Raw genomic sequence first — 19583 nt, forward strand, 5'->3', positions numbered from 1 at the left:
ACACATCTCAAAAGGCACCGAATTGTTGGAACGACCCATTGGTTATTGGATACTCAAGATGATTTGCATAAATGTAAATGAAATGGATTGCACAAAAAGAGTGTGCCAGACAGTGTAAACAGAAAACAAAATGCTGGAAGAGAAAGGAGAGAAGGAGATAAGAGAATGTAGAGAGAGAGAATGAAAGAATCAATGAGAGCAGAGAGCTTTTAGTTGCTACCCAGAAGCCCCTATGCTTACCCAGCGTGTTGATCATGCAGATGCCGCACATGTCGAGGGTGAGGAGGGTGTGGTAGACGGGCTCTCCTCCCTCGTGGTTCATGAAGAGGTGGTAGAGTACAGAGCCCAGCTGGGGGGACAGGCAGGCCAGGAAGTGGACCACACCCAGCCATGTCACACTGATCTGGGACCAGGGGAAGTTGAGCGGGATGAGGAACAGGAAGCAGAGTAGAGGGATACCTGTTGGGAGGGGGTGAAGGGGAAAACAGGGTTCAGTCAAATAGGCCGAAATCTTGCTGAAAACTAGCACCAGCTTTACCAATACAAAAAGCGTGCAGTTTGAACTACTGTACTGGAAAGCTTATTTTCATCTGTTATTATATTCCAATGAAATGACAAAAAAAGGTCAAATGTGTTATGAATGTCCAATCACATTAGCAATACGACATAGCGCTACTGCATAGACACTTTTTTTTTTCACCTTCCACAAGCTCTTGTTTTGCTTCAGCAACAATTACTGCTGCACTACAGGGCAATTCCACAGTCACTGAATTACGCAGAGACTGTATGGCAAGCAAAAAACAATTATGTACAATGACTACTTTGAACAACTTACACACCAGGGTTTCTCCCCAGGACTTTTTAACAAGGTGGTGCTGCAGAGTACATACAGCCGGTGGGGACTCAGAGATTTTTGAACACATGTTACTGCCATTCCCTGCAATCTAGAGCAAACAAACGTCTTATATGATAACAAATATAGTAAAATAAAAAATATTATATATATATATATACAGTGGGGAGAACAAGTATTTGATACACTGCCGATTTTGCAGGTTTTCCTAATTACAAAGCATATAGAGGTCTGTAATTTTTATCATAGGTACACTTCAACTGTGAGAGACGGAATCTAAAACAAAAATCCAGAAAATCACATTGTATGATTTGTAAGTAATTAATTTGCATTTTATTGCATGACATAAGTATTTGATACATCAGAAAAGCAGAACTTAATATTTGGTACAGAAACCTTTGTTTGCAATTACAGAGATCATATGTTTCCTGTAGGTCTTGACCAGGTTTGCACACACTGCAGCAGGGATTTTGGCCCACTCCTCCATACAGACCTTCTCCAGATCCTTCAGGTTTCGGGGCTGTCGCTGGGCAATACGGACTTTCAGCTCCCTCCAAAGATTTTCTATTGGGTTCAGGTCTGGAGACTGGCTAGGCCACTCCAAGACCTTGAGATGCTTCTTACGGAGCCACTTCTTAGTTGCCCTGGCTGTGTGTTTCGGGTCGTTGTCATGCTGGAAGACCCAGCCACGACCCATCTTCAATGCTCTTACTGAGGGAAGGAGGTTGTTGGCCAAGATCTCGCGATACATGGCCCCATCCATTCTCCCCTCAATACGGTGCAGTCGTCCTGTCCCCTTTGCAGAAAAGCATCCCCAAAGAATGATGTTTCCACCTCCAAGCTTCACGGTTGGGATGGTGTTCTTGGGGTTGTACTCATCCTTCTTCTTCCTCCAAACACGGCGAGTGGAGTTTAGACCAAAAAAGCTATATTTTTGTCTCATCAGACCACATGACCTTCTCCCATTCCTCCTCTGGATCATCCAGATGGTCATTGGCAAACTTCAGACGGGCCTGGATATGCACTGGCTTGAGCAGGGGGACCTTGCGTGCGCTGCAGGATTTAAATCCATGACGGCGTAGTGTGTTACTAATGGTTTTCTTTGAGACTGTGGTCCCAGCTCTCTTCAGGTCATTGACCAGGTCCTGCCGTGTAGTTCTGGGCTGATCCCTCACCTTCCTCATGATCATTGATGCCCCACGAGGTGAGATCTTGCATGGAGCCCCAGACCGAGGGTGATTGACCGTCATCTTGAACTTCTTCCATTTTCTAATAATTGCGCCAACAGTTGTTGCCTTCTCACCAAGCTGCTTGCCTATTGTCCTGCAGCCCATCCCAGCCTTGTGCAGGTCTACAATTTTATCCCTGATGTCCTTACACAGCTCTCTGGTCTTGGACATTGTGGAGAGGTTGGAGTCTGTTTGATTGAGTGTGTGGACAGGTGTCTTTTATACAGGTAACGAGTTCAAACAGGTGCAGTTAATACAGGTAATGAGTGGAGAACAGGAGGGCTTCTTAAAGAAAAACTAACAGGTCTGTGAGAGCCGGAATTCTTACTGGTTGGAAGGTGATCAAATACTTATGTCATGCAATAAAATTCTCCCCACTGTATGGGGTTCGCTCCTACATACAGTGAGTCACGTGGCCTGCTATATAAAGCAGGCAGACAGGTATCCAGTTACTGTTCGACTGAACGCTAGGATGACCTATGCGACTTTGAGCGTGGTCCGATTGTCCAGTATCTCAGAAATGGCTGGCCTCCTGGGATTTTCATGCATGATAGAGTCTAAGGTTCACTGAGAATGGTGCGACAAACAAAAAGCATTCAGTCAGCATAGCCCTGTGGGCGAAAACTGCTTGTTAATTATTTTTATTTTTATTTAACCTTTATTTAACCAGGTAAGCCAGTTGAGAACAAGTTCTCATTTACAACTGCGACCTGGCCAAGATAAAGCAAAGCAGTGCGACAAAAACAACAACACAGAGTTACATATGGGGTAAAACAAAACATAAAGTCAAAAATACAACAGAAAATATATATACAGTGTGTTCAAATGTAGCAAGTTATGGAGGTAAGGCAATAAATAGGCCATAGTGCAAAATAATTACAATTAGTATTAACACTGGAATGATAGATGTGCAAGAGATGATGTGCAAATAGAGATACTGGGGTGCAAATGAGCGAAATAAATAATATGGGGATGAGGTAGTTGGGTGGGCTAATTTCAGATGGGCTGTGTACAGGTGCAGTGATCGGTAAGGTGCTCTGACAACTGATGCTTAAAGTTAGTGAGGGAGATAAGAGTCTCCAGCTTCAGAGATGTTTGCAATTCGTTCCAGTTATTGGCAGAAGAGAACTGGAAGGAATGGCGGCCAAAGGAGGTGTTGGCTTTGGGGATGACCAGTGAGATATACCTGCTGGAGCGCATACTATGGGTGGGTGTTGCTATGGTGACCAATGAGTTAAGATAAGGCAGGGATTTGCCTAGCAGTGATTTATAGATGGCCTGGAGCCAGTGGGTTTGGCGACTAATATGTAGTGAGGACCAGCAAAACAAGAGCGTACAGGTCACAATGGTGGGTAGTATATGGGGCTTTGGTGACAAAACGGATGGCACTGTGATAGACTACATCCAATTTGCTGAGTAGAGTGTTGGAGGCTATTTTGTAAATTACATCGCCGAAGTCAAGGATCGGTAGGATAGTCAGTTTTACGAGGGCGTGTTTGGCAGCATGAGTGAAGGAGGCTTTGTTGCGAAATAGGAAGCCGATTCTAGATTTAACTTTGGATTGGAGATGCTTAATGTGAGTCTGGAAGGAGAGTTACAGTCTAACCAGACACCTAGGTATTTGTAGTTGTCCACATACTCTACGTCAGACCCGTCGAGAGTAGTGATTCTAGTCGGGTGGGCGGGTGCCAGCAGCGTTCGATTGAAGAGCATGCATTTATTTTTACTAGTGTTTAAGAGCAGTTGGAGGCTACTGAAGGAGTGTTGTATGGCATTGAAGCTCGTTTGAAGGTTTGTTAACACAGTGTCCAATGAAGGGCCAGATGTATACAAAATGGTGTCGTCTGCGTAGAGGTGGATCTGAGAGTCACCAGCAGCAAGAGCGACATCATTGATATACACGGAGAAAAAAGTCGGCCCAAGAATTGAACCCTGTGGCACCCCCACAGTTGGTCCAGACAACAGGCCCTCCGATTTGACACATTGAAGTCTATCTGAGAAGTAGTTGGTGAACCAGGCGAGGCAGTCATTTGAGAAACCAAGGCTATTTAGTCTGCCAATAAGAATGGGTGGTTGACAGAGTCGAAAGCCTTGACCAGGTCGATGAAGACGGCTGCACAGTACTGTCTATTATCGATCGCGGTTATAATATCGTTATGGACCTTGAGCGTGGCTGAGGTGCACCTATGACCAGCTCGGAAACCGGATTGCATAGCGGAGAATGTACGGTGGGATTCGAAATGGTCGGTGATCTGTTAACTTGGCTTTTAAAAACGTTCGAAAAGGCAGGGCAGGATGGATATAGGTCTGTAACAGTTTGGATCTAGAGTATCACCCCCTTTGAAGAGGGGGATGACCGCGGCAGCTTTCCAATCTCTGGAGATCTCAGACGTTATGAAAGAGAGGTTGAACAGGCTAGTAATAGGGGGTTGCGACAATTTCGGGGGGAGCTGGTGGCCGGGGGTAGTGGTAGCCAGGTGGAAAGCATGGCCAGCCGTAGCAAAATGCTTGTTGAAATTCTCGATTATTGTAGATTTATCGGTGGTGATAGTGTTTCCTAGCCTCAGTGCAGTGGGCAGCTGGGAGGAGGTGCTCTTATTCTCCATGGACTTTACAGTGTCCCAAAACTTTTTGGAGTTAGTGCTACAGGATGCAGATTTCTGTTTGAAAAAGCTAGCCTTTGCTTTCCTAACTGCTTGTGTATATTGGTTCCTAACTTCCCTGAAAAGTTGCATATCGCGGGGGCTATTCGATGCTAATGCAGTACGCCACAGGATGTTTTTTGTGCTGGTCAAGGGCAGTCAAGTCTGAGGAGAACCAGGGGCTATATCTGTTCTTAGTTCTGTATTTTTGAATGGGGCATGTTTATTTAAGATTGAGAGGAAATTACTTTTAAAGAACAACCATGCATCCTCTACTGACGGAATGAGATCGATATCCATCCAGGATACCTGGGCCAGGTCAATTAGGGAAGGCCTGCTCGCTAAAGTGTTTTAGGGAGCGTTTGACAGTGATGAGGGGTGGTCGTTTGACCGCGGACCCGTTACGGACGCAGGCAATAAGGCAGTGATCGCTGAGATCCTGGTTGAAGACAGCGGAGGTGTATTTAGAGGGTAAGTTAGTCAGGATGATATCTATGAGCTTGCCCATGTTTACGGATTTAGGGTTGTACCTGGTAGGTTCGTTGATAATTTGTGTGAGATTGAGGGCATCTAGTTTGGATTGTAGGATGGCCGGGGTGTTAAGCATATCCCAATTTAGATCACCAAGCAGTACGAACTCTGAGGATAAATGGGGGGCAATCAATTCACATATGGTGTCCAGGGCACAGCTGGGGGCTGAGGAGGGTCTGTAGCAAGCGGCACCAGTGAGAGACTTATTTCTGGAAAGGTGGATTTTTAGAAGTAGAAGCTCAAACTGTTTGGGCACAGACCTTGATAGTATGGTAGAGCTCTGCAGGCTAACTCCACCCCCTTTGGCAGTTCTATCTAGACGGAAAATGTTGTAGTTAGGGATGGAAATTTCAGAATTTTTGGTGGCCTTCCTAAGCCAGGATTCAGACACTGCTAGAACATCAGGGTTGGCGGAGTGTGCTAACGCAGTGAATAACTCAAACTTAGGAAGTAGGCTTCTGATGTTAACGTGCAGAAAACCAAGGCTTTTACGGTTACAGAAGTCAACAAATGATAGCTCCTGGGGAGTAGGAGTGATACTGGGGGCTGCAGGGCCTGGGTTATCCTCTACATCACCAGAGGAACAGAGGAGGACTAGAATAAGGATACGACTAAAGGCTTTAAAAACTGGTCTTCTAGTGCGTTGGGTACAGAGAATAAAGGGGGCAGATTTCTGGGCATTGTAGAATAGATTCAGGGCATTATGTACAGACAAGGATATGGAAGGATATGAGTACAGTGGAGGTAAACCTAAGCGTTGGGTATCAATGAAAGAGATAGCATCACTGTAGGCACCGATTAAGCCGGTTTCGGCGTGTATGGGGGGTGGAACAAAGGAACTATTTGAGGCAGTTTGAGAGGGACTTCGGGTTCTACAGTGAAATTGTATAATAAGAACTAACTGGAAGAGCAATAGGCAAGACATATTGACATGGGAGATAGGCATAAAGCAATCACAGGTGTTATTAGAGAGAGCTAAGACAACAACTGGTAATGGCGATTAAGTTTGGGCTGAGGCTAAACAGATAAACAGGACAGGGTACCATGTAAAGGAACAGTCCAGCAGGCATCAGCTGAGTGATCATAAGGTCCAGTGAACAGCAATATGTGAGTCCGAGAGCAGTTCGAATTGGTCCTACAGCACAGCGATCAGGAAGCACGGCTGTCATTTGCGTGGTAGCGGGCCGGGGCTAGCAGATGGATCTTCGTGGTCGTCGCAACGGGAAGCCTGTTGAAACCACAGACGATTACGTCGGCAGACCAGTCGTGATGGATCGGCGGGGCTCCGTGTCGACTCTAGGAGGTCCCGTCCGGTGTGGTCCTCTGTAGCTCAGCTGGTAGAGCACGGCGCTTGTAACGCCAAGGTAGTGGGTTCGATCCCCGGGACCAACCATACACAAAAAATATGTATGCACGCATGACTGTAAGTCGCTTTGGATAAAAGCGTCTGCTAAATGGCATATTATTATTATTTATTATTACTTAGATAGCCGGGAGATGTGCCTGACTCAAGGCTAGCTCAAGGCATGATTTAGAAAGAAACACACCTGTCAATATAAGGTCCCACAGTTGACAGTGCATGTCAGAGCTGAAACTATCCCATGAAGTCCAAGGAACTGTTCGTACATCTCTGAGACTGTGATGAGGCATATATCTGTGGAAGGGTATAAAACAATGTGGTGTTGAAAGTTTCCAAGAGCACAGTGGTCTATCCAGACTCTGCCTAGAGCTGGCCGTCTGACCAAACTGAGCAACTGGGCAAGAAGGACCTTGGTCAGGGAGGTGACCAAGAACCCAATGACCACTCTGACAGAACTACAGAGTTCCTTGGATGAGATGGGAGAACCTGCCAGAAGGACAACAGTCTCTACAGCACTTTAAGGGAAAGTGGCCAGACGGAAGCCACTTCTGAGAAAAGGCACATGACAGCATGCCTGGAGTTTGCAAAAATGCATGTGAAAGACTGATAGCATAAGGCAACAGATTATGTGGTTTACTATTTGGCCTGAATGCAAAGCGCTATGTCTGAAGAAAACCAGGCACAGCACATCAACCGTCTAACACCATCCCTACTGTGCAGCATGGTGGTGGCAGCATCATGCTATGGGAATGCTTTTCAGCGGCAGGGATTGGGAGACTGATAAGGATAGAGGGAACAATGAATGGAGCCAAATACAGGCACATCCTTGATGAGAACCTGCTTCAGAGTGCAAACAACCTTAGACTGGGGCGAAGATTTACGTTCCAACAGGACAATGACCCCAAACATACAGCCAAAGCAACGCTGGAATGCTTGAATCCCATTGAAAATCTGTGGAAAGACTTGAAGATTGCTGTTCAACGCCACTCCCCATCTAATTTAACAGAACTTGAGAAAATCTGCAAGGAAGAATGGGTGAAAATCCCCAAATTCAGATGTGCATAGCTGATACAGACATACCCAAGACGACTCAAAGCTGTAATCGCCGCTAAAGGTGTGAATACTTATTTAAATGAGATATTTATGTATTTCATTTTCAATAAATTTGCAAAATTGGCTAAAACATGTTTTCACTTTGTCATTATGGGGTATTGTGTGTAGATCGGTGAAAAATAATAATATCTTTAATCCAGTTTGAATTCAGGCTGTAACATCAAATGTGGAACAAGTCAAGGGGTATGAATACTTTCTGAAGGCACTGTTTTTTTTCTTCTTTCTCTCTTACATTCTTTGGGAGAACCCTGCACAGTAAATACAAATAAAACAACATTTACTGGAAAAACTGTGCAGATGCAAAGATGCACAGTTCTTTCCTGTGAAAAATCGCAGCGTAATTCCGTTACCATGGAATTTCCCTTTAACTACAGAGATGTGTTGTAGGTTGCTTCACTATTGGGAGGTGCTTGGTGAGCAAAATCAGGTCCTTGAAATTTGATACACACATATCACTCTCCTCCACATCCCGCCTTCTTCCCAGTCTTTCGCTCACTCTGCCTTTCCCAATGTCAAATCATTTGTCCTGGCCAGGTGATACAGCCAATGCCATCTACCACCAGAGGAGGCTGGTGGGAGTAGCTATAGGAGGACAGGCTCATTGTAATGGCTGGAATGGAATTAATGGAATGGAGTCAAACGTGATTTCCATGTTTGACATGTTTGATACCGTTCCATTAATTCCATTCCAGCCATTACAATGAGCCCATCCTCCTTTAGCTCCTCCCACCAGCCTCCTGTCTAACACATCTATTTTGAGTGTAATATCTCTTCTGCACCCCTCCCTCCCAACCCCACTCAGCACTACTGAACAGTACAACTGGACAGGCTCTCTAACGCTGCATTTACACAGGCAACCCAAGTCCGTTTTTTTCCCCATTAATTGGTCTTTTGACCAATCACATCAGATATTTTTCAGAGCTGATCTGATTGGTCAAAAGACCAATTAGTGAAAAAAATATAAGAATTGGGCTGCCTGTGTAAACGCAGCCTAAGAGGTCCAAAGTATGATTGCTACTCTTTAGTGTTTCTATCCAAAAGTATTCCGGCTGTTGACCATATTGTGCAAATGTAGCATGTAGACTCCATTTGTGTGATCCTATATGGTTTTCAGGTGCAATATATTACCAAAAATAGGACCTGTGTGACTTCATCACCTTGAAATATAAATATAAAATAAATATATGCCATTTAGCAGACGCTTTTATCCAAAGCGACTTACAGTCATACATCCGTATTTATGTCGCCTATTTTCTGAATGCTTTTATGCTGCAAGAATATTGCAATAACCCTTTTCTCTGAATGACAAACCTTTTTCTCTGAACGTCCTTTTTCTTTTAATGACTTTTCTCTGAATGACGAATAGCATAGTAAGGGAGAGGCTAAGCTGCCTGCCAATCAATCAATCATTCCTGGTCTTAATAAAGGTTTCTTCCTCCTTTCAGGCATTAATTCCCCCTTGGCCGGGTGATTACTAATCATGTCTGTTTTAATGACAGTTGGCAGGGTGTGCTGTAAGTAAAACTGAAGGAGTTGGCTGACACTAAAACGCAACAGTCCTTTGGTATACAAGCATCCTTTATACCGTAGCAAGTTGACTTCACTTGAGGTCATCAAGAATCCTATGCTAGAGACCATGGTTTCATATGCAATCTTTGTCACTTCAATCTGAAAATGAAGAGGATTTTTAGAGAGACAGACAGCCTTCTCCTTCTCTGCCCAACACATATACTGAAATTATAAGAGTATGTGTGCAAATTCATTGTGAATAACTATAACTTGTTCCCATACTATCTGACATTATTACCACACTATTACCAATTTATTCTGTGCTGTAATGTACTACCAAGCGCTACCAAAACTTTACATAAAGCTTATCATGTTAGTCATCAGCTGGTGATGAGATTTCTCTTTGGTTTTGCCTGTGGCAACTTACTGTGATTCAACTAACTACAATGGAAAGCTGCTTGCTAGTTAGCTAGCCAGCTAACATTTTCCATGGCTGCTGTCACTGGTCACGGTATGAAGCGATTTCAGTGCCAACAGAAACTGTATCTGAATTCAACATTTTTGAATTTGTAATGCACAAATTGAATCATTGAATTCATAAATTGAACTTGTATTTCATGATTTAAAACTAAATTGAATTAATAGTTTTAAAGTTCAATTTCAATTGAATTAAATATTCAAATTCAATATGGTAGATATTGCATTCATTGTCTGTGTATCAAGTTTACAAACTATCATTTTAAGTTGATCAAAGCTTCATATATTCAACATCTCAGATGCATTCAGATTCAGTTTTCAAATTCAGTTATCTAAATTCAGATTCAAAACCAGAGGCAACATCCTAGTACTTTGTCCAGGGTTCCGGCGGTTTCTGGAGCCAATGTGGCATGTTTAATTTATTTTCTTCTGATTCATTTGGCTCTAGAATTTGAACCATTTTGGCTATAAGCTATTATGACCCCATTCCTGAAAGCTAAGACTCAGACTCTCTTGAATATTGTCATGCCTTCTGTTCCCCTCTATGATGCTCACAGGATGTGCAAGACACGTAAGGGAGTGTGACAAAAATAAACGCAATTCGGCCCCAATAAGAATATAGTTTAATAGCCCTGTCTTAATCTTGCTCTTGTGACTGACTGGGTTCGAACCGGGTCTCGAGCATGTCACAAGACTGTGTTAGCCCCACTTAGCTAAATCCCATATGGATGAGTTCAGGAAGCTACCATAAGTCTTCAAGTCTCCAGCAAGGTTACTCAGTAAAAGAGCGTGGACCTTGGTTACATTTCACCCGCCTTTGACCTCATACTCATGGCACCAATATAACTGACTGGGTTCGAACTCAGGCCTAATGCAGAACAACACTTTCTGTGGCAAACAAAAGCAGAATAATCTGTTTACCACATTTAATGAGAGTGCAACAGCTGTGGTTTGGTGAGCCATGCATGTGATGAACAACCTTAACTGAGACCGGAAGACATGATTTGGTTCTAAACCAGGTCTCCTGTGCGCCAGACAATGCAACTTTTCAGGTCTCAGAGTACTCATCACGCAAGCATGGTCCATGGATTCCAAGAAGGCATAGCAGTTTTCTGTAGTGTCCTCATGTAAATAGCCTGTTTTTTATTTATTTTTCGTATATACACTGCTCAAACAAATTAAGGGAACACTAAAATAACACATCCTAGATCTGAATGAATGAAATAATCTTATTAAATACTTTTTTCTTTACATAGTTGAATGTGCTGACAACAAAATCACACAAAAATGATCAATGGAAATCAAATTTATCAACCCATGGAGGTCTGGATTTGGAGTCACACTCATAATTAAAGTGGAAAACCACACTACAGGCTGATCCAACTTTGATGTAATGTCCTTAAAACAAGTCAAAATGAGGCTCAGTAGTGTGTGTGGCCTCCACGTGCCTGTATGACCTCCCTACAACACCTGGGCATGCTCCTGATGAGGTGGCAGATGGTCTCCTGAGGGATCTCCTCCCAGACCTGGACTAAAGCATCCGCCAACTCCTGGACAGTCTGTGGTGCAACGTGGCGTTGGTGGATGGAGCGAGACATGATGTCCCAGATGTGCTCAATTGGATTCAGGTCTGGGGAGCAGGGCGGGCCAGTCCATAGCATCAATGCCTTCCTCTTGCAGGAACTGCTGACACACTCCAGCCACATGAGGTCTAGCATTGTCTTGCATTAGGAGGAACCCAGGGCCAACCGCACCAGCATATGGTCTCACAAGGGGTCTGAGGATCTCATCTCGGTACCTAATGGCAGTCAGGCTACCTCTGGCGAGCACATGGAGGGCTGTGCGGCCCCCCAAAGAAATGCCACCCCACACCATGACTGACCCACCGCCAAACCCGTCATGCTGGAGGATGTTGCAGGCAGCAGAATGTTCACCACGGCGTCTCCAGACTCTGTCACGTCTGTCACAAGTGCCCAGTGTGAACCTGCTTTCATCTGTGAAGAGCACAGGGCGCCAGTGGCGAATTTGCCAATCTTGGTGTTCTCTGGCAAATGCCAAACGTCTTGCACGGTGTTGGGCTGTAAGCACAACCCCCCACCTGTGGACGTCGGGCCCCTCATACCACCCTCATGGAGTCTGTTTCTGACCGTTTGAGCAGACACATGCACATTTGTGGCCTGCTGGAGGTCATTTTGCAGGGCTCTGGCAGTGCTCCTCCTGCTCCTCCTTGCACAAAGGCGGAGGTAGCGGTCCTGCTGCTGGGTTGTTGCCCTCCTACGGCCTCCTCCACGTCTCCTGATGTACTGGCCTGTCTCCTGGTAGCGCCTCCATGCTCTGGACACTACGCTGACAGACACAGCAAACCTTCTTGCCACAGCTCGTATTGATGTGCCATCCTGGATGAGCTGCACTACCTGAGCCACTTGTGTGGGTTGTAGACTCCGTCTCATGCTACCACTAGAGTGAAAGCTCACCGCCAGCATTCAAAAGTGACCAAAACATCAGCCAGGAAGCATAGGAACTGAGAAGTGGTCTGTGGTCACCACCTGCAGAACCACTTCTTTATTGGGGGTGTCTTGCTAATTGCCTATAATTTCCACCTGTTGTCTATTCCATTTGCACAACAGCATGTGAAATGTATTGTCAATCAGTGTTGCTTCCTAAGTGGACAGTTTGATTTCACAGAAGTGTGATTGACTTGGAGTTACATTGTGTTGTTTAAGTGTTCCCTTTATTTTTTGGAGCAGTGTATTTCTCAATCTCACTTTCCATCCTTTAACTAAATATACTTTCCTGCAACCCGCCTCACCCAATGTGTAACGGATTCTATTGTTTCTTCATACATTTTTATCCAGAACCTCTGCCTGAAACTAGCCAGCTAACTAGCTACTTGCTATTTGCCACCGTTAGCGGTCTTCACCATTGTCCGTGGCCGTGGCCTGCACTACCTACCAGCCAGCTCTAGCCTGGACAATTGTCGGCCAGTCTGCACATCGCGCTATCAAGCCAGAGCATATCGGATTTTCAGCCGGATCATCGCAACTAGCTAGCTACAACCGAATGGTTGTTGTCGTTGCCTTGATCTAGCCTTGAGCCAAGCCCATCTCCCGGCTATCTACCTCTCTGTCAACCGGACGGGACCTCCTGGTGTTGACACGGAGCCCCGCCGATCCATCACGACTGGTCTGCTGACGTAATCGTCTGATATGGTTTCAATAGGCTTCCCGTTGCGACGACCACAAAGATCCATCCGCTAGCCCGGCCGCTGCGCTGCGCAATCAACAGCCGTGCCTCCAGCTCGCCTGTAGCGTAGCAGCCACTGAACTGCTCCCGGACGTACTTATTGCTGTTCACTGGACCTTATGATCACTCAGCTACACAGCTGATGCCTGCTGGACTGTTCCTTTATACGGTACCCCATCCTGTTTAGCCTCAGCTCAAAATTTCATCGCCATTACCAGCTGTTGTCTTAGCTCTCTCGAATAGCACCTGTGACTGCTTTATGCCTCTCTCCCATGTCAATATGCCTTGCCTATTGCTGTTTCGGTTAGTTCTAACTGTACGTTTTCAATGTAGAGCCCCCAGTCCTGCTCAACGTGTCTCAGATTGCTCCTTTGTCCCACCCCCCACACACGCGGAGACCGGCTCAATCGGTGCCTGCAGTGATGCTATCTCTTTCATCTTTACCCAACGCTTAGGTTTACCTCCACTGTACTCATATCCTTCCATATCCTTGTCTGTACATAACGCCCTGAATCTATTCTACAACGCCCGGAAATCTGCCCCTTTTTTTCTCTATACCCAACGCAGTAGAAGACCAGTTCTTAAAGCCTTTAGCTGTATCCTTATTCTAGTCCTCCTCTGTTCCTCTGGTGATGTAGAGGTTAACCCAGGCTCTGTAACCCAGGCTCTGTAACCGCAAAAGCCTTGGTTTCATGCATGTAAACATCAGAAGCCTCCTCCCATCAGTTAGGAAAGCAAAGGCTAACTTTTTCAAACAGAAATTTGCATCCTGTAGCACTAACTCCAAAAAGTTTTGGGACACTGTAAAGTCCATGGAGAATAAGAGCACCTCCTCCCAGCTGCCCACTGCACTGAGGCTAGGAAACACTGTCACTACCGATAAATCTACGATAATCGAAAATGTCAACAAGTATTTTGCCACGGCTGGCCATGCTTTCCACCTGGCTACCCCTACCCCGGCCACCAGCTCTGCACCCTCCGCTGCAACTTGCCCATGCCCATGCCCCCCCCCCAGCTGATGTTCTGAAAGAGCTGCTAAATCTGGACCCTTACAAATCATCTGGGCTAGACAATCTGGACCCTTTCTTTATAAAACTAGCCGCCGAAATTGTCGCAACCCCTATTACCAGCCTGTTCAACCTCTCTTTCGGATCGTCTGAGATCCCCAGAGATTGGAAAGCTGCCATGGTCATCCCCCTCTTCAAAGGGGGTGACACTAGATCCAAACTGTTACAGACCTATATCCATCCTGCCCTGCCTATCGAAAGTATTTGAAAGCCAAGTTAACAAACAGATCACCGACCATTTCGAATCCCACCGTTCCTTCTCCGCTATGCAATCTGGTTTCCGAGCTGGTCATGGGTGTACCTCAGCCACGCTCAAGGTCCAAAACGATATAATAACCGCGATGGATAAAAGACAGTACTGTGCAGCCGTCTTCATTGACCTGGCCAAGGCTTTTGACTCTGTCAATCACTGCATTCTTATTGGCAGACTAAATAGCCTTGGTTTCTCAAATGACCGCCTCGCCTGGTTCACCAACTACTTCTCAGATAGACTTCAATGTGTCAAATCGGAGGGCCTGTTGTCTGGACCTCTGGCAGTCTCTATGGGGGTGCCACAGGGTTCAATTCGGGCCGACTATTCTCTATTCTCTGTGTATATCAATGATGTCGCTCTTGCTGCTGGTGACTCTCAGATCCACCTCTACGCAGACGACACCATTTTGTATACATCTGGCCCTTCATTGGACACTGTGTTAACAAACCTCCAAACGAGCTTCAATGCCATACAACACTCCTTCCGTGGCCTCCAACTGCTCTTAAAAGCTAGTAAAACTAAATGCATGCTCTTCAATCGAACGCTGCTTGCACCCGCCTGCCCGACTAGAATCACTACTCTCGGCGGGTCTGACTTAGAATATGTTGACAACTACAAATACCTAGGTGTCTGGTTACACCGTAAACTCTCCTTCCAGACTCACATTAAGCATCTCCAATCCAAAGTTAAATCTAGAATCGGCTTCCTATTTTGCAACAAAGCCTCCTTTACTCATGCTGCTAAACATGCCCTCGTAAAACTGACTATCCTACCGATCCTTGACTTCGGCGATGTCATTTACAAAATAGCTTCCAACACTCTACTCAGCAAATTGGATGTAGTCTATCACAGTGCCATCCGTTTTGTCACCAAAGCCCCATATACTACCCACCATTGTGACTTGTACGCTCTTGTTGGCTGGCCCTCACTACATATTCGTCGCCAAACCCACTGGCTCCAGGTCATCTATAAATCACTTCTAGGCAAATCCCCGCCTTATCTTAGCTCATTGGTCACCATAGCAACACCCACCCGTAGTATGCGCTCCAGCAGGTATACCAACACCTCCTTTGGTCGCCATTCCTTCCAGTTCTCTGCTGCAAATGACTGGAACGAACTGCAAAAATCTCTGAAGCTGGAGACACTTATCTCCCTCACTATCTTTAAGCATCAGTTGTCAGAGCAGCTTACCGATCACTGCACCTGTACACAGCCCATCTGTAATTAGCCCACCCAACTACCTCATCCCCATATTGTTATTTACATTGTTATCTATTTTGCTCATTTGCACCCCTGTATCTCTATTTGCACATCATCTTCTGCACATCTATCACTCCAGTGTTAATACTAAATTATAATTGTAATTATTTTGCACTATGGCCTATTTATTGCCTTACCTCCATGACTTACTACATTTGCACACACTGTATATAGATTTTCTATTGTGTTATTGACTGTACGTTTTGTTTATTGTTGTTGTTGTTTTTACCGCACTGCTTTGCTTTATCTTGGCCAGGTCGCAGATGTAAATGAGAACTTGTTCTCAACTGGCTTACCTGGTTAAATAAAGGTTAAATAAAATAAATAAATAAAAAATGAACCACCTGTTACACTTCACCCCCCTTTGACCTCCTCCTCGAAGAGACCCATCCATGTCACAGGACCAATGCCTAAGCTTTAGCTCAGCAGGTTAACAAAGTCTTAGCCCAGTCAGTCACATTATAATGAGTACCCTTGCCGGAGACTCAAAACTAATATGTCTAACATGTCAAACTAACACGTCTTCTGATCTCAGGCAAGGTTCTCATTACATAAGCATGGTCACAGAAGGCACAACCATGTTCAGAGTTTTAGCTTTCAGGAAAGGGGTCATAATAGCTTATAGCCCAAAGAGTTCAAACGCTAGAGCCAAATTCAACAGAATCAAATAAATTCAACATGCCACATTGGCTTCAGAAAATGGCTAAAACCTGTTTAACACAGAGCGCAGGGTTCTCCCCAATGTAAGAGGGGTGCTGCGCCACCTTGTAGACTGGCTGCACCACTATGTAAAATAACTAAAAAGTACATGTTTTTATTTATTTGTTAACATTTAATAGAGTATTTTTTTGCTCTAGATTGCAGGAAATGGCACTTACAAGTGTACTTTTTTTTTTTACAAATCTCTGAGTCCAAAGGGGTCACTGCCCCGCTCCAGGCCTCCCCTGGCCGTACTCTGCAGCACCACCTTGTTATAAAATCTTGTAGAGAACCCTGGAGCGTGTGAATCTCTGTTCTTTTCTACCATTCCTTGCTGGCAAAGTACCAGGATGTTGTCTCCGGTTTTGAATCTGAATTTAGAGAACTGAATTTGAAAAGTGAATCTGAATGCATCTGGGAAGTTGAATATATGAAACTTTGTTAAACTTGAAATGATATTTTGTCAACTTAATACAAAGACAATTAATGCAATATCTACCATATTGAAATTGAATATATAAATATTGAATTTGAATACTTAATTCAATTGAAATGGAATTTTAAAACTGAATGCAATATTCATTACATTCAAATAGTTTCTGTTGGCACTGAAATCGCTCCATAGCAAAGCCTTCACCCAGGCACTGCACTGCTCTGTCGCTAGCTAGGTAGCAAACCCATTCATTCATTTCAAATCAAAATCAAATGTTATTTGTCACATACACGTGTTTAGCAGATGTTATAGCGGTGTAGCGATATGCTTGTAAAGAGCTAACGCGTTAGCTAGTGGTTGCTAGCCAACCAACAAGTTATCTTCATCCCAAAATATTTAAACTCACCATGTGTGTATATGTTTCCCAGTTCGTTGTGCATGTAAAAAAGGCTTCTGATACAGTCTTGGACAGAAGATATTGGTCGGTATCCAGTCAGGACGTATTTGTTGAATTGAAGATGAGGAGGTGAATTCGCCCAGTCTAATAGTCTGGGTCCATTTAAAAATGCCATAGCAACCAAAATCGTTAAAACGACGCCGCCAAAAAAGTAAAATAATGACTGTACACCTATATACACATATAACAGAATTATTGCGAATAAAAATTTATTAGACACCATTGATAAAATCTGGGGGGTTTAGCTAGCTATAATGTGCTGCTAGCTACATAGCTAGCTAGCTCCCATAGCTACCGTGGCGAGCTAGCGACAGAAAACCAGTTATTTCTTTTCAGCACCACACTACCCGGTGACAGCGTTTTTATCCCGCTGTTTGCTTTTAAAAACAGCTACTTGTGTCAACCACAGGGGTTGACAAAGACGAGGCCAACCACATACATGGTGTAAGCCCATGGTATACATTACATATTACATTTAATTGCCGACATAACACCCAACATCTCTCGGAGGTTAGCTAACAAAATATAATTCATGGTAGTTGCTAGCTAGCTAGTTACTCAATGTGTAGCTAGCTAGCGTACAACATTCCACGGCACATAGCATTAGCCATAGTTAGTTCATCTGCACCGGTTCACAAGTCCAGTGGCTAGCTTGCGTTAATTTAGCTACTTCCATCCGTCACCTTGATACCGCTGACTACAGAGGATTGGGTTTAGCGGTCAGATTTCCAATGCAGGACTAACGTTAGCAGGTCATAACGTAAAAGCAGCTAAAATCTCGCGCACAATTATCTCTATTGTTTTTACAAAAATATCCATATTCTGGTTGCAGCTAGCTTCTAGCTAGTTTGTCACCGACCAACAACTGCAGATGTCTGGAGATGGAGTGCGATGGAACGCGTTAGCGTGCTGCTGCTGTGATTTGCACTGGGAGATTTCAAACAAATATGTATAAGGAAGATGTCACTCCGACACCAAAAAATACAGATTTTCGTGTCCAAATCTTCTCTCGGATTGATACCCCCATTTCCCATCAAGATTCCGTCCAAACTCTTGTTAAATGTGGCTCGTTTGTTCACCGGCGTCGAGTCCCTCGCATCGGATGATTGATGCCCTGTACCCGGCAGTGACGCTCTAATCCAATATGGGTATAGAGCCGTACTGAAGAGAATCGACAAGTGAGTGCGAGGGACTTACACTGGGGTTTTATGAGAAAACAGCACAAGGGAGACAGGGACAATACCTCACCAGTCACTGTCTAGTATTCTTTTGGAATTATGTTTAATAATGGCTGCACCAATAATTAGGCTATCCTCTCTCTAGAATTTAGGAAACATGATGGCAAAAAGAAACAAAGTTATTTGTATATTAATCTTACATCTTCTCCTATGTATTTTTCTAATTACTTTCACGTAGTTAACACATTTAGGCCTACAACAGCAACGTTTATTTTAACATACACAAAAATGCACATAGGATAAGAAGGCGAGAGGCTGATTGTAGTGCCAGCCAGGGTGGCGGGTGTCATGTCATTCAACCAGCCCTCGCAGTTTGCGCTCTACGTTCACCGTTCATTAGCCAATAGGAAAGCCTATAACATGAACACGCCATTACTAAACCAATTGGAGCACAGAATTGTGTTCATGGGTGTGTTCATAGATTATATTTCTATGGGTGTGTTTCTATCTGATATGATACTGTAGTTGTGAGAGGGCCAAGCATAGAGAAAATATATTGTTGGAGGGATGCCTAATAATTCTAATTGACTTTATAGATTGTGATTCAATAAAAATACAATTGTTCACCAAAAAGTAATAACTTAGTTACTAGGAGCATATTAATGTTTCTCTAAATATGAATCTAAAATCTTGTTTCCACGCTCTCTTTCTTTCTTTCTCTCTCTTTCAATTCAATTACATTCAAGGGGCTTTATTAGCATGGGAAACATATGTTCACATTGCCAAAGCAAGTGAAATGAATAAACAAAAGTGAAATAAACAATAAAAAGTGAACAGTAAATATTACACTCACATAAGTTCCAAAAGAATAAAGACATTTCAAATGTCATATTATGTCTATATACAGTGTTGTAACGATGTGCAAATAGTTAAAGTACAAAAGGGACAATAAATAAATATGGGTTGTATTTACAACAGTGTTTTTTCTTCACTGGCTGCCCCTTTCTTGTGGCAACAGGTCACAAATCTTGCTGCTGTGATTGCACACTGTGGTATTTCACCCAATAGATAAAATCCCTCTTTTTACGCTGCTGCTACTCTCTGTTTATTATCTATGCATAGTCACTTTACCTCTACCCACATGTACATATTACCTAAATTACCTCGACTAACCTGTGCCCCCGCACATTGACTCAGTACCGGTACCCCCTGTATATAGCCTCACTACTGTTATTTTACTGCTGCTCTTTAATTCTTTGTTATTTTTCTTCTTCTTTTA

General features: G+C 44.0%; 1 protein-coding gene across 1 annotated transcript in view; it reads right to left on the reverse strand.

Moving 5' to 3' along the window:
* The window catches only part of LOC121568952 (progestin and adipoQ receptor family member 4), a 29529-nt gene extending 11250 nt beyond the window's left edge, over positions 1 to 18279 (reverse strand). The window contains exons 1-2 of the mRNA XM_041879449.1: positions 17076 to 18279; positions 241 to 459 (exon numbers count right to left, since the gene is read on the reverse strand). Coding sequence (XP_041735383.1) covers positions 241 to 459; positions 17076 to 17349 — 493 coding nt within the window. The 5' untranslated portion in view covers positions 17350 to 18279. The remainder of the gene's footprint in view (positions 1 to 240; positions 460 to 17075) is intronic.
* Positions 18280 to 19583: the final 1304 nt, after the last annotated feature.

This window comes from Coregonus clupeaformis, unplaced genomic scaffold (genome assembly GCF_020615455.1).
Source record: "Coregonus clupeaformis isolate EN_2021a unplaced genomic scaffold, ASM2061545v1 scaf0112, whole genome shotgun sequence".
In the NCBI taxonomy this organism is placed as follows: domain Eukaryota; kingdom Metazoa; phylum Chordata; class Actinopteri; order Salmoniformes; family Salmonidae; genus Coregonus; species Coregonus clupeaformis.